A 12,560-nucleotide genomic window follows, 5' to 3' on the forward strand; every position below is an offset into this window, starting at 1 on the left:
ACCCCTTGCTGATCTCCCTTGTTGAGCAATTATTTGAGATATGCATAATGCTACTTAAAAGCTGCAGGTCATCATTATTTCTGACTTAGTGCCGTCCAACGGGGAGAAGAGAACACTGTTTGGAGGGAGCCATCTGACCGACACCCCAATTTATGCTAATCCGTTAACCAACCTGCTCAGGATTAATGGGACAATTCACACGTGTTAAATCTGGTTACCTACAGAAATGCAGTCCTGCAGGTAGTTTGGTAGCTACTGTAGATATCTGTAGGTGGATGTGCTGGTTGTTGGAATCATGAGGTGCGGTGCTTCTTGATTTGGCAGAGAAACAGCACTTTTAAAAGCAGGATGGAGAATAAAAAACTTCACCGTCACCCAGCCCCAGATTAGTATTTCTCCCTTTCCCCCACATGGGCGTTTTCATACACCCAGTCCTATTTTTAGGACCTGAATCTATTCTGGTGTCTGGTGGTGTTGTCTTTGTTTCTGTCCCTACCTCTCCCTCTCCCTGGAGGTTTTGGGTTGTCTTTGTTTCTGTCCCTACCTCTCCCTGGAGGGTTTGGGTTGTCTTTGTTTCTGTCCCTACCTCTCCCTCTCCCTGGGGGTTTTGGGTTGTCTTTGTTTCTGTCCCTACCTCTCCCTGGAGGGTTTGGGTTGTCTTTGTTTCTGTCCCTACCTCTCCCTCTCCCTGGGGGTTTTGGGTTGTCTTTGTTTCTGTCCCTACCTCTCCCTGGAGGGTTTGGGTTGTCTTTGTTTCTGTCCCTCCCTCTCCCTGGAGGTTTTGGGTTGTTTTTGTTTCTGTCCCTACCTCTCCCTCTCCCTGGAGGTTTTGGGTTGTCTTTGTTTCTGTCCCTACCTCTCCCTGGAGGGTTTGGGTTGTCTTTGTTTCTGTCCCTACCTCTCCCTCTCCCTGGAGGTTTTGGGTTGTCTTTGTTTCTGTCCAAACCCCTCCCTGGAGGTTTTGGGTTGTCTTTGTTTCTGTCCCTACCTCTACCTCTCCCTGGAGGGTTTGGGTTGTCTTTATTTCTGTCCCTACCTCTCCCTGGAGGGTTTGGGTTGTCTTTGTTTCTGTCCCTACCCCTCCCTGGAGGTTTTGGGTTGTCTTTGTTTCTGTTCCTACCTCTCCCTGGAGGTTTTGGGTTGTCTTTGTTTCTATCCCTACCCCTCCCTGGAGGGTTTGGGTTGTCTTTGTTTCTGTCCCTACCTCTCCCTCTCCCTGGAGGTTTTGGGTTGTCTTTGTTTCTGTCCCTACCTCTCCCTGGAGGGTTTGGGTTGTCTTTGTTTCTGTCCCTACCTCTCCCTCTCCCTGGGGGTTTTGGGTTGTCTTTGTTTCTGTCCCTACCTCTCCCTGGAGGGTTTGGGTTGTCTTTGTTTCTGTCCCTACCTCTCCCTCTCCCTGGGGGTTTTGGGTTGTCTTTGTTTCTGTCCCTACCTCTCCCTGGAGGGTTTGGGTTGTCTTTGTTTCTGTCCCTCCCTCTCCCTGGAGGTTTTGGGTTGACTTTGTTTCTGTCCCTACCTCTCCCTCTCCCTGGAGGTTTTGGGTTGTCTTTGTTTCTGTCCCTACCCCTCCCTGGAGGTTTTGGGTTGTCTTTGTTTCTGTCCCTACCTCTACCTCTCCCTGGAGGGTTTGGGTTGTCTTTGTTTCTGTCCCTACCTCTCCCTGGAGGGTTTGGGTTGTCTTTGTTTCTGTCCCTACCCCTCCCTGGAGGTTTTGGGTTGTCTTTGTTTCTGTTCCTACCTCTCCCTGGAGGTTTTGGGTTGTCTTTGTTTCTATCCCTACCCCTCCCTGGAGGGTTTGGGTTGTCTTTGTTTCTGTCCCTACCTCTCCCTCTCCCTGGAGGTTTTGGGTTGTCTTTGTTTCTGTCCCTACCTCTCCCTGGAGGTTTTGGGTTGTCTTTGTTTCTGTCCCTACCTCTCCCTGGAGGGTTTGGGTTGTCTTTGTTTCTGTCCCTACCCCTCCCTGGAGGGTTTGGATTGTCTTTGTTTCTGTTCCTACCCCTCCCTGGAGGGTTTGGGTTGTCTTTGTTTCTGTCCCTACCTCTCCCTGGAGGGTTTGGGTCGTCTTTGTTTCTGTCCCTACCTCTCCCTCTCCCTGGGGGTTTTGGGTTGTCTTTGTTTCTGTCCCTACCTCTCCCTCTCCCTGGAGGTTTTGGGTTGTCTTTGTTTCTGTCCCTACCTCTCCCTGGAGGGTTTGGGTTGTCTTTGTTTCTGTCCCTACCCCTCCCTGGAGGTTTTGGGTTGTCTTTGTTTCTGTCCCTACCTCTCCCTGGAGGTTTTGGGTTGTCTTTGTTTCTGTCCCTACCTCTCCCTCTCCCTGGAGGGTTTGGGTCGTCTTTGTTTCTGTCCCTACCCCTCCCTGGAGGTTTTGGGTTGTCTTTGTTTCTGTCCCTACCTCTCCCTGGAGGTTTTGGGTTGTCTTTGTTTCTGTCCCTACCCCTCCCTCTCCCTGGAGGGTTTGGGTTGTCTTTGTTTCTGTCCCTACCTCTCCCTCTCCCTGGAGGGTTTGGGTTGTCTTTGTTTCTGTTCCTACCTCTCCCTCTCCCTGGAGGTTTTGGGTTGTCTTTGTTTCTGTTCCTACCTCTCCCTCTCCCTGGAGGGTTTGGATTGTCTTTGTTTCTGTTCCTACCCCTCCCTGGAGGTTTTGGATTGTCTTTGTTTCTGTTCCTACCCCTCCCTGGAGGTTTTGGGTTGTCTTTGTTTCTGTCCCTACCTCTCCCTGGAGGGTTTGGGTTGTCTTTGTTTCTGTTCCTACCTCTCCCTCTCCCTGGAGGGTTTGGGTTGTCTTTGTTTCTGTCCCTACCTCTCCCTGGAGGTTTTGGATTGTCTTTGTTTCTGTCCCTACCCCTCCCTGGAGGTTTTGGGTTGTCTTTGTTTCTGTCCCTACCTCTCCCTGGAGGTTTTGGGTTGTCTTTGTTTCTGTCCCTACCCCTCCCTGGAGGGTTTGGGTTGTCTTTGTTTCTGTCCCTACCCCTCCCTGGAGGGTTTGGGTTGTCTTTGTTTCTGTCCCTACCTCTCCCTCTCCCTGGAGGTTTTGGGTTGTCTTTGTTTCTGTCCCTACCTCTCCCTGGAGGGTTTGGGTTGTCTTTGTTTCTGTCCCTACCTCTCCCTCTCCCTGGGGGTTTTGGGTTGTCTTTGTTTCTGTCCCTACCTCTCCCTGGAGGGTTTGGGTTGTCTTTGTTTCTGTCCCTACCTCTCCCTCTCCCTGGAGGTTTTGGGTTGTCTTTGTTTCTGTCCCTACCTCTCCCTGGAGGTTTTGGGTTGTCTTTGTTTCTGTCCCTCCCTCTCCCTGGAGGTTTTGGGTTGTCTTTGTTTCTGTCCCTCCCTCTCCCTGGAGGTTTTGGGTTGTCTTTGTTTCTGTCCCTACCTCTCCCTGGAGGTTCTGGGTTGTCTTTGTTTCTGTCCCTACCCCTCCCTGGAGGTTTTGGGTTGTCTTTGTTTCTGTCCCTACCTCTACCTCTCCCTGGAGGTTTTGGGTTGTCTTTGTTTCTGTCCCTACCTATCCCTGGAGGTTTTGGGTTGTCTTTGTTTCTGTCCCTACCTCTCCCTGGAAGTTTAGGATTGTCTTTGTTTCTGTCCCTACCTCTCCCTGGAGGTTTTGGGTTGTCTTTGTTTCTGTCCCTACCTCTCCCTGGAGGGTTTGGGTTGTCTTTGTTTCTGTCCCGACCTCTCCCTCTCCCTGGAGGTTTTGGGTTGTCTTTGTTTCTGTCCCTACCTCTCCTTGGAGGTTTTGGGTTGTCTTTGTTTCTGTCCCTACCTCTCCCTCTCCCTGGGGGTTTTGGATTGTCTTTGTTTCTGTCCCTACCTCTCCCTCTCCCTGGGGGTTTTGGATTGTCTTTGTTTCTATCCCTACCCCTCCCTGGAGGGTTTGGGTTGTCTTTGTTTCTGTCCCTACCTCTCCCTCTCCCTGGAGGGTTTGGGTTGTCTTTGTTTCTGTCCCTACCCCTCCCTGGAGGGTTTGGGTTGTCTTTGTTTCTGTTCCTACCCCTCCCTCTCCCTGGAGGGTTTGGGTTGTCTTTGTTTCTATCCCTACCCCTCCCTGGAGGGTTTGGGTTGTCTTTGTTTCTGTCCCTACCCCTCCCTCTCCCTGGAGGGTTTGGGTCGTCTTTGTTTCTATCCCTACCCCTCCCTCTCCCTGGAGGGTTTGGGTTGTCTTTGTTTCTATCCCTACCCCTCCCTGGAGGGTTTGGGTTGTCTTTGTTTCTGTCCCTACCCCTCCCTCTCCCTGGAGGGTTTGGGTCGTCTTTGTTTCTGTCCCTACCCCTCCCTCTCCCTGGAGGTTTTGGATTGTCTTTGTTTCTGTCCCTACCCCTCCCTCAAGATTTTGGATCGTCTTTGTTTCTGTCCCTACCCCTCCCTGGAGGGTTTGGGTTGTCTTTGTTTCTGTCCCTACCCCTCCCTGGAGGGTTTGGGTTGTCTTTGTTTCTGTCCCTACCCCTCCCTGGAGGTTTTGGGTTGTCTTTGTTTCTGTCCCTACCCCTCCCTGGAGGTTTTGGGTTGTCTTTGTTTCTGTCCCTACCTCTCCCTCTCCCTGGAGGTTTTGGGTTGTCTTTGTTTCTGTCCCTACCCCTCCCTGGAGGTTTTGGGTTGTCTTTGTTTCTGTCCCTACCCCTCCCTGGAGGGTTTGGGTTGTCTGTTTCTGTCCCTACCTCTCCCTCTCCCTGGAGGTTTTGGGTTGTCTTTGTTTCTGTCCCTACCCCTCCCTGGAGGTTTTGGGTTGTCTTTGTTTCTGTCCCTACCTCTCCCTCTCCCTGGGGGTTTTGGGTTGTCTTTGTTTCTGTCCCTACCCCTCCCTGGAGGTTTTGGGTTGTCTTTGTTTCTGTCCCTACCTCTCCCTCTCCCTGGAGGTTTTGGGTTGTCTTTGTTCTTGTCCCACTCTCTTTGCTCGTCATACTCTTTGGGCATGCTTCTTAGATTTGTTCAATATTCCCATTGTCTACTGTATTCTAGGCTCTACTTATGTCCAGTGTCCAGCCATGTGTTTGAGTAAACCTGATGTACCCCAAAACACCCATCAATACTACTACAACCAAGCTCCCCAAGAATGAACACGGTCTTCTATCTAGAACCCTGTCCATTCGGTTCCCCTCCCAACGTACCGTGCTCTAGGATGATGAGCTGAGCGCTGGACTGCATGTTCCCTGCATCGTTCTCTGCCAGACACTGGTAGAAGCCCTCGTCAGACTTGACCAGACCCAGCACCTGCAGGTTGTGTTCATTCTGCGGGTCAGTGAGAGATCGAGAGAGAGAGAGGTCAATAACATCAGGTGGTGGAGAGAGGGAAATAGGTCAATGTCTTGAGGTGGAGACTGTGTGAGATCAATATGGTGATTGACCGACCACTCGTAAATCAAAGACAACATCAGTTGAGCATCTAGCTGAAGTTGTGCTTGTTAAAGCGATTGGTTAAGAGGTATCAGACTGTAGAAAGTCACTAGAAGTTCCCCTCAGTAAAGATCAGAAGCTGAACTACAGGTTTTACGCCACACATCCTAATGACATTTTACAATACAACAAACTTACAATGATTTTGAAGTAGTCGCTGGGAATGACAGCGTCTCCGTTTTTGACCCATTTGACGGTGGGGGCGGGGGAACCTGTGACCTCACACTGAAACATGATGTCCATGGACTCGTGGGCGTAGATGTTGGCCGGCCTCTTCAGGAACTCCGGAGGAACTGCAACATACAGCAGGGGAGAGGGGTGTCAGAGTGTCTGTGTGTGTGTGGGGGTGTCAGAGTGTCTGTGTGTGTGAGGGTGTATCAGTGTCTCTGTGTGTGTGTGTGCGTCAGAGTGTCTGTGTGTGTCTGTGTGGGGGGGTGCATGCGTGTGTGTGGGGGGGGTACGTGGTTGTGTTTCTGTGGGTGTGCCTGTGTAGGGGGGGGTGCGTGGTTGTGTTTCTGTGGGTGTGCCTGTGTGGGGGTATCCCCGGGTCTCTCCTCTTTTCAGTTCGCTGCACCTAGTGACTGGAACGAGCTGCAACAAAAACTCAAACTGGACAGTTTAATCTCAATCTCTCATTCAAAGACTCCATCATGGACAGTCTTACTGACAGGCTGCTTTGCGTGATGTGTTGTTGTCTCAACCTTTTTGCCCTTTGTGCTGGTGTCTGTGCCCAATGTTTGTACCATGTTGTCGTGTGTTGCTACCATGTTGTTGTCGTGTGTTGCTACCATGTTGTTGTCGTGTGTTGCTACCATGTTGTTGTCGTGTGTTGCTACCATGTTGTTGTCGTGTGTTGCTACCATGTTGTTGCCGTGTGTTGCTACCATGTTGTTGCCGTGTGTTGCTACCATGTTGTTGCCGTGTGTTGCTACCATGTTGTCGTGTGTTGCTACCATGTTGTTGTCGTGTGTTGCTACCATGTTGTTGTCGTGTGTTGCTACCATGTTGTTGTCGTGTGTTGCTACCATGTTGTTGTCGTGTGTTGCTACCATGTTGTTGCCGTGTGTTGCTACCATGTTGTTGTCGTGTGTTGCTACCATGTTGTTGTCGTGTGTTGCTACCATGTTGTTGTCGTGTGTTGCTACCATGTTGTTGTCGTGTGTTGCTACCGTGCTGTTGTTGTGGTCTTAGGTCTCTACGATATGTTGTCTCTTGCCATGATGTGTTTTGTATAATTATTATTTATTTTTAAATCCCAGCCCTCGTCCCCAAAGGCCCTCATTGTAAATAGGAATTTGTTCTTAACTGACTTGCCGAGTTAAATAAAGGTTCATTTGAATAACTGAATAAAATAGTGTGTGTGGGTGTGTATAACTGTCTGCTGAGAAATCATTTAATGTGAGATTACCTATCATGTTCTCCTCTTGTAATGTGAAGGGTAACGCTCCATAACAGGCTGTTAAACAACACTGTAGCGTGTTCCCAGCTGCAGGCGGTGATAGAACAGTTAGTGAGAACTGGAAAATCAAATGGAATCACATAACATCACGCTTCACTGAAAACATGGACGGTAGAGACGGAGGAAGAGACAACGCAGGGACTCATAGCTAAATCCAATCGTCTATAGTACCCAGTCTCTTTCCATTTCAGCTCCGCCCCGTCCCTTTCCATTTCAGCTCCGCCCAGTCCCTTTCCATTTCAGCTCCGCCCAGTCCCTTTCCATTTCAGCTCCGCCCAGTCCCTTTCAGCTCCGCCCAGTCCCTTTCAGCTCCGCCCCGTCCCTTTCCATTTCAGCTCCGCCCAGTCCCTTTCCATTTCAGCTCCGCCCAGTCCCTTTCAGCTCCGCCCAGTCCCTTTCAGCTCCGCCCAGTCCCTTTCAGCTCCGCCCAGTCCCTTTCAGCTCCGCCCAGTCCCTTTCCATTTCAGCTCCGCCCAGTCCCTTTCCATTTCAGCTCCGCCCAGTCCCTCTCCATTTCAGCTCCGCCCAGTCTCTCTCCATTTCAGCTCCGCCCAGTCTCTCTCCATTTCAGCTCCGTCCAGTCTCTCTCCATTTCAGCTCCGCCCAGTCTCTCTCCATTTCAGCTCCACCCAGTCTCTCTCCATTTCAGCTCCACCCAGTCTCTCTCCATTTCAGCTCCACCCAGTCTCTCTCCATTTCAGCTCCACCCAGTCTCTCTCCATTTCAGCTCCACCCAGTCTCTCTCCATTTCAGCTCCACCCAGTCTCTCTCCATTTCAGCTCCACCCAGTCTCTCTCCATTTCAGCTCCACCCAGTCTCTTTATATTCTTTACTTGCCAGTGAAGGTAGAACAAACAATTTGAAAACGGAACAACTTTGGCTTCAACTTCTGACCCTTTAACCAAACGGCAATCCTTAAATCCTTAAGACATGTTATCCAACCAGGAAAACACAAAGCAATGTCCTCGTCTCTACCTCCATCTTCCCTGTAGTCTTTTTATAACAAAGCATCTCAAAGTAGTTAAAAACTGCCTATAATTATCCCTGTGTCTCATCCTATGGAGAGTTGTGTACAGACGGAGTTCTACCCCAGACCAGGGTAATGAGGGCAGGGTCAACTTATTTGATCGTCTGTGGAGATAAATGGCCTCATCCATCTCTCCTGTAACAAGGTCATGCAGAGCGCTGTGTCTCAGCCTTGTCCTTTACAGTGTAATTGGAGTGTGGCTCTGAGGAGGCTGACTTTGTGTGTATGTGTGTAGGATTGTGTGTGTGTAAGTAGGATTGTGTGTGTGTGTGTGTGTGGGGGGGGGGGGGGGGGGGGGGGGGGCAGCTCAGAGAACTGATAAGACATGACCTCTGCAACCAAGGTGTAATAGCTGTGTTGTTGTCAGTAGGATTGTGTGGGGGGGTGGGGGGGGTAGGTAGCGTCATGTCGAGCCTCTGTATCAGCCTTCACAGCTCTCCAATTCACATGTGGACCACAGACTGATTGTGGTTAACAGTTGGGTGGATAAGGTCCTTTCTACTCTGGGGGAACAGAGGATGGGTTCAACAGTGTAATCAGCAAGGCTAACTGTTCTATAATATGATCATTTAGCAGGCCCTCTTATCCAGAGCAACTTACAGTTAATAGCCTACAGGTAATTCAATCGTGGTTTAAAATCAGTCTTACCCATAACTCTAATTAAACTCCATCCTCCAACCATCTGAGCAATGTTCTGAGTGGCACCCTGTAGTCTAACTGGAATATATAAGGTTCTGAGTGGCACCCTGTAGTCTAACTGGAATATATAAGGTTCTGAGTGGCACCCTGTAGTCTAACTGGAATATATAAGGTTCTGAGTGGCACCCCGTAGCCTCACTGGAATATATAAGGTTCTGAGTGGCACCCTGTAGTCTCACTGGAATATGTAAGGTTCTGAGTGGCACCCCGTAGTCTAACTGGAATATATAAGGTACTGAGTGGCACCCCGTAGCCTCACTAAAATATATAAGGTTCTGAGTGGCACCCCGTAGCCTCACTGGAATATATAAGGTTCTGAGTGGCACCCCGTAGCCTCACTGGAATATATAAGGTTCTGAGTGGCACCCTGTAGCCTCACTGGAATATATAAGGTTCTGAGTGGCACCCTGTAGCCTCACTGGAATAGATATAAGGTTCTGAGTGGAACCCTGTAGTCTAACTGGAATATATAAGGTTCTGAGTGGCACCCCGTAGCCTCACTGGAATATATAAGGTTCTGAGTGGAGACTGTAGCCTCACTGGAATATATAAGGTTCTGAGTGGCACCCTGTAGCCTCACTGGAATATATAAGGTTCTGAGTGGCACCCCGTAGTCTAACTGGAATATATAAGGTTCTGAGTGGCACCCCGTAGCCTCACTGGAATATATAAGGTTCTGAGTGGCACCCTGTAGCCTCACTGGAATATATAAGGTTCTGAGTGGCACCCCGTAGCCTCACTGGAATATATAAGGTTCTGAGTGGAGACTGTAGCCTCACTGGAATATATAAGGTTCTGAGTGGCACCCCGTAGTCTAACTGGAATATATAAGGTTCTGAGTGGCACCCCGTAGTCTAACTGGAATATATAAGGTTCTGAGTGGCACCCTGTACTCTAACTGGAATATATAAGGTTCTGAGTGGCACCCCGTAGTCTCACTGGAATATGTAAGGTTCTGAGTGGAGACTGTAGTCTCACTGGAATAGATAAGGTTCTGAGTGGCACCCTGTAGCCTCACTGGAATATAGCAGGTAGCGTTCTCCTGGCATCCGCCAAAACCAGATTTGTCCGTCGGACTGCCAGATGGTGAAGTGTGATTCATCACTCCAGACAACGTGTTTCCACTGCTCCAGAGTCCAATGGGGGCGAGCTTTACACCACTCCAGCCAACGCTTGGCGTTGCGCATGGTGATCTTAGGCTTATGTGTGGCTGCTCGGCCATGGAAACTAATTTCATGAAGCTCCAGACGAACAGTTACTGTGCTGAAGTTGGAAATCGGTTGAGAGTGTTGCAACCAAGGACAGATGATTTTTACACGCTTCGCGCTTTAGCACTCGGTGAACCCTGACCCTATCTATTGGGGAACAGTCTGAGATAGGACAACTGCTAACGCAGTGCGGTGTTGTCGAGATGGGACAACTGCGAGAGAGAGTATTCATTGCTGTGTGAAGAGGGGGAAGAGAGTATTCATTGCTGTGTAAAGAGGGGGAAGAGAGTATTCATTGCTGTGTGAAGAGAGGGAAGAGAGTATTCATTGAGGTGTAAAGAGGGGGAAGAGAGTATTCATTGCTGTGTGAAGAGGGGGAAGAGAGTATTCATTGAGGTGTAAAGAGGGGGAAGAGAGTATTCATTGCTGTGTGATGAGGGGGAAGAGAGTATTCATTGCTGTGTGAAGAGGGGGAAGAGAGTATTCATTGCTGTGTGATGAGGGGGAAGAGAGTATTCATTGCTGTGTGATGAAGAGGGAAGAGAGTATTCATTGCTGTGTGAAGAGGGGGAAGAGAGTATTCATTGCTGTGTGATGAGGGGGAAGAGAGTATTCATTGCTGTGTGATGAGGGGGAAGAGTATTCATTGCTGTGTGATGAGGGGGAAGAGAGTATTCATTGCTGTGTGAAGAGAGGGAAGAGAGTATTCATTGCTGTGTGATGAGGGGGAAGAGAGTATTCATTGCTGTGATGAAGAGGGGGAAGAGAGTATTCATTGCTGTGATGAAGAGGGGGAAGAGAGTATTCATTGCTGTGTGATAAAGTCGAAATGTTCTGTGTGTCTGAGTTATTGCTGGTCTTAATGTGTGTGTCAGTGTGCTGCAGTGTGTGTGTTATGCCGCAGTGTGCGTCTGTTGCAGTATCTGTGTGTGTCCCTGAGCAATGTGGGGGCCCCCTGGTGAGGTGTTCTGGTGGCAGGTCCTGGTGGAGGCTGGGACCCTGTGGTGCTCATTATCTCTGGCAGAGAGAGATGTCCCCCTCTCCCTCGTTCTCCTCCCTCCCTGAGCTGACGTACACCATTTCCTCTAACTGGAGTTCAGACAAATGGAACCTATTGGACTGAGCAATGAGCACAAGTTGACTAAATATACCAATAAAGCTTATGGGGACTGGGAGCTGCCAGGAGACTAGGGACATGTGGCAGTGTGTGTGTGTGTGTGGTGTTTTCATGAGGGGAGGACAAGGGAAGTGTGTATTACATGGGCATTTGAGTGTGCAGGCCGGGGGATTTGCTTGAGGGGATGCGTTTGTACGCCCGCCCGCCCGCGCGTGTGCGTGCGTGCGTGTGTGTGGAGGAGGAATGTTATTCACACCTAAGAACACCATCCTGGTTTACAATAGAGACCAGATTGCACAGAGCACTGCAATTACAGCACTATAAGACTACATGATGACTGATTATATCCAGCTTCTCCCTGCCTGCTACCTGTTTAGCTTGAGGACTAGAATACACAGCCAGTTATTTCTGACATTTACAACTGATCAATGATGTTCAGGCTTTAATGTTCTGTACATCAATCTCATTGTGAAGCCTTTATGTAACATCTCTGCATTGTAATGTAATAATAGATTGTCTAAATCCATCATGTTCTATTTGATTATATTCCCTTCGAGAATCATCTCTCCCCATATCCCTGTCCAGACCTAGAATGTGACACTTCTAACACACCAATCCCACTGAAAGTCAGTAAGTCACACTCCCACTCGTATCGAAACAGACTCGCCAGAGAGAAAACCCAGTGCTCTCCAGACGCCACAGTAAATGGATGTAGCATCAAAGTGAACCAAGAGCCTCTCTCTCTCTCTCCATCCATTCTGCCAGGCAGTCAGAGAAACTGCTGGGCCAATTCTCACAGGGGGCTCAAATTATTTTCTTCAGCAGCTAGATTAGTAATAGTAGTAGAAGCTTTATTGCTTTCCCTTCCTGGGTCGGACTGCAGTTTAGTTATTTAGGAGGACAGTGGAAGGTCATACATCTTTACTGTCAGTTTGTAACACAAAGCCCTCTATGGCTTCCCAATAGGCTTTTTGGAGGACTATGTGAAGGAGAGAGTTTAGCAACATACTGTGCTTTGAACAGAGCTGCGTTCAGGATGATGATAGTTTGGTGAACCTGTGTTAACCTGAACCAGTGGTAGTGTATTGGGGTCCTACAACAGCCTCAAATCGAGACATGGTGACCTACAGGTGGAAAACAATGTTTTAAACTGTTAACGCTAGAATCCTTCAATGAAACAATAAAGCATAACCACCATCAAATAACACATGTAACCACTCAGATTCATAGAGCTATGGATGAAAGGACTGACCATCTGTGATATCAAAATGATAGTTTTAACCAAGTGGAGGCTACAGGGTTTGTTTACATAGTTTACAAACATAGGAGTAAAAAAAAACAAGCTTTTATGTACGGTTTTATTGGGGTTCGACTGTTTAACTAAGCTAATATGTCATTTAGAAGTTACATTCTTTAAGAATAAAAATGGACATACATCATTAATTTATAAGTCCAAAAATGTCTATAGAAACTAAGGATTCTAGCTTTAAAGGATTTGGCCTTGTATGCTGGTCAACACCAAAGCATTTAGGTCGACGCTCAAAACATTGCAATCCTGAACGCACCCTCACAACAAGGGCATCTACAGTAAGCATAGTTAGGTTAGCACTCAAGCCATTATAATTCTGACTATGATACAAGGCAGGCACAAAGACAAAAGACCGTTAA

General features: G+C 48.7%; 1 protein-coding gene across 50 annotated transcripts in view; it reads right to left on the reverse strand.

Moving 5' to 3' along the window:
• Window positions 1–12,560, reverse strand: part of LOC110506206 (neogenin) — a 216,073-nt gene that overhangs the window by 62,893 nt on the left and 140,620 nt on the right. For all 50 annotated transcript variants that reach the window (XM_090222960.1, XM_090222972.1, XM_090222964.1 and 47 more), the window contains exons 6-7: window positions 5,521–5,675; window positions 5,097–5,217 (exon numbers count right to left, since the gene is read on the reverse strand). In XM_090222960.1, coding sequence (XP_090079086.1) covers window positions 5,097–5,217; window positions 5,521–5,675 — 276 coding nt within the window. The remainder of the gene's footprint in view (window positions 1–5,096; window positions 5,218–5,520; window positions 5,676–12,560) is intronic.

The sequence above is a fragment of the Oncorhynchus mykiss genome, chromosome 26 (genome assembly GCF_057628025.1).
Source record: "Oncorhynchus mykiss isolate SJ-2025 chromosome 26, ASM5762802v1, whole genome shotgun sequence".
Classification (NCBI taxonomy): Eukaryota; Metazoa; Chordata; class Actinopteri; order Salmoniformes; family Salmonidae; genus Oncorhynchus; species Oncorhynchus mykiss.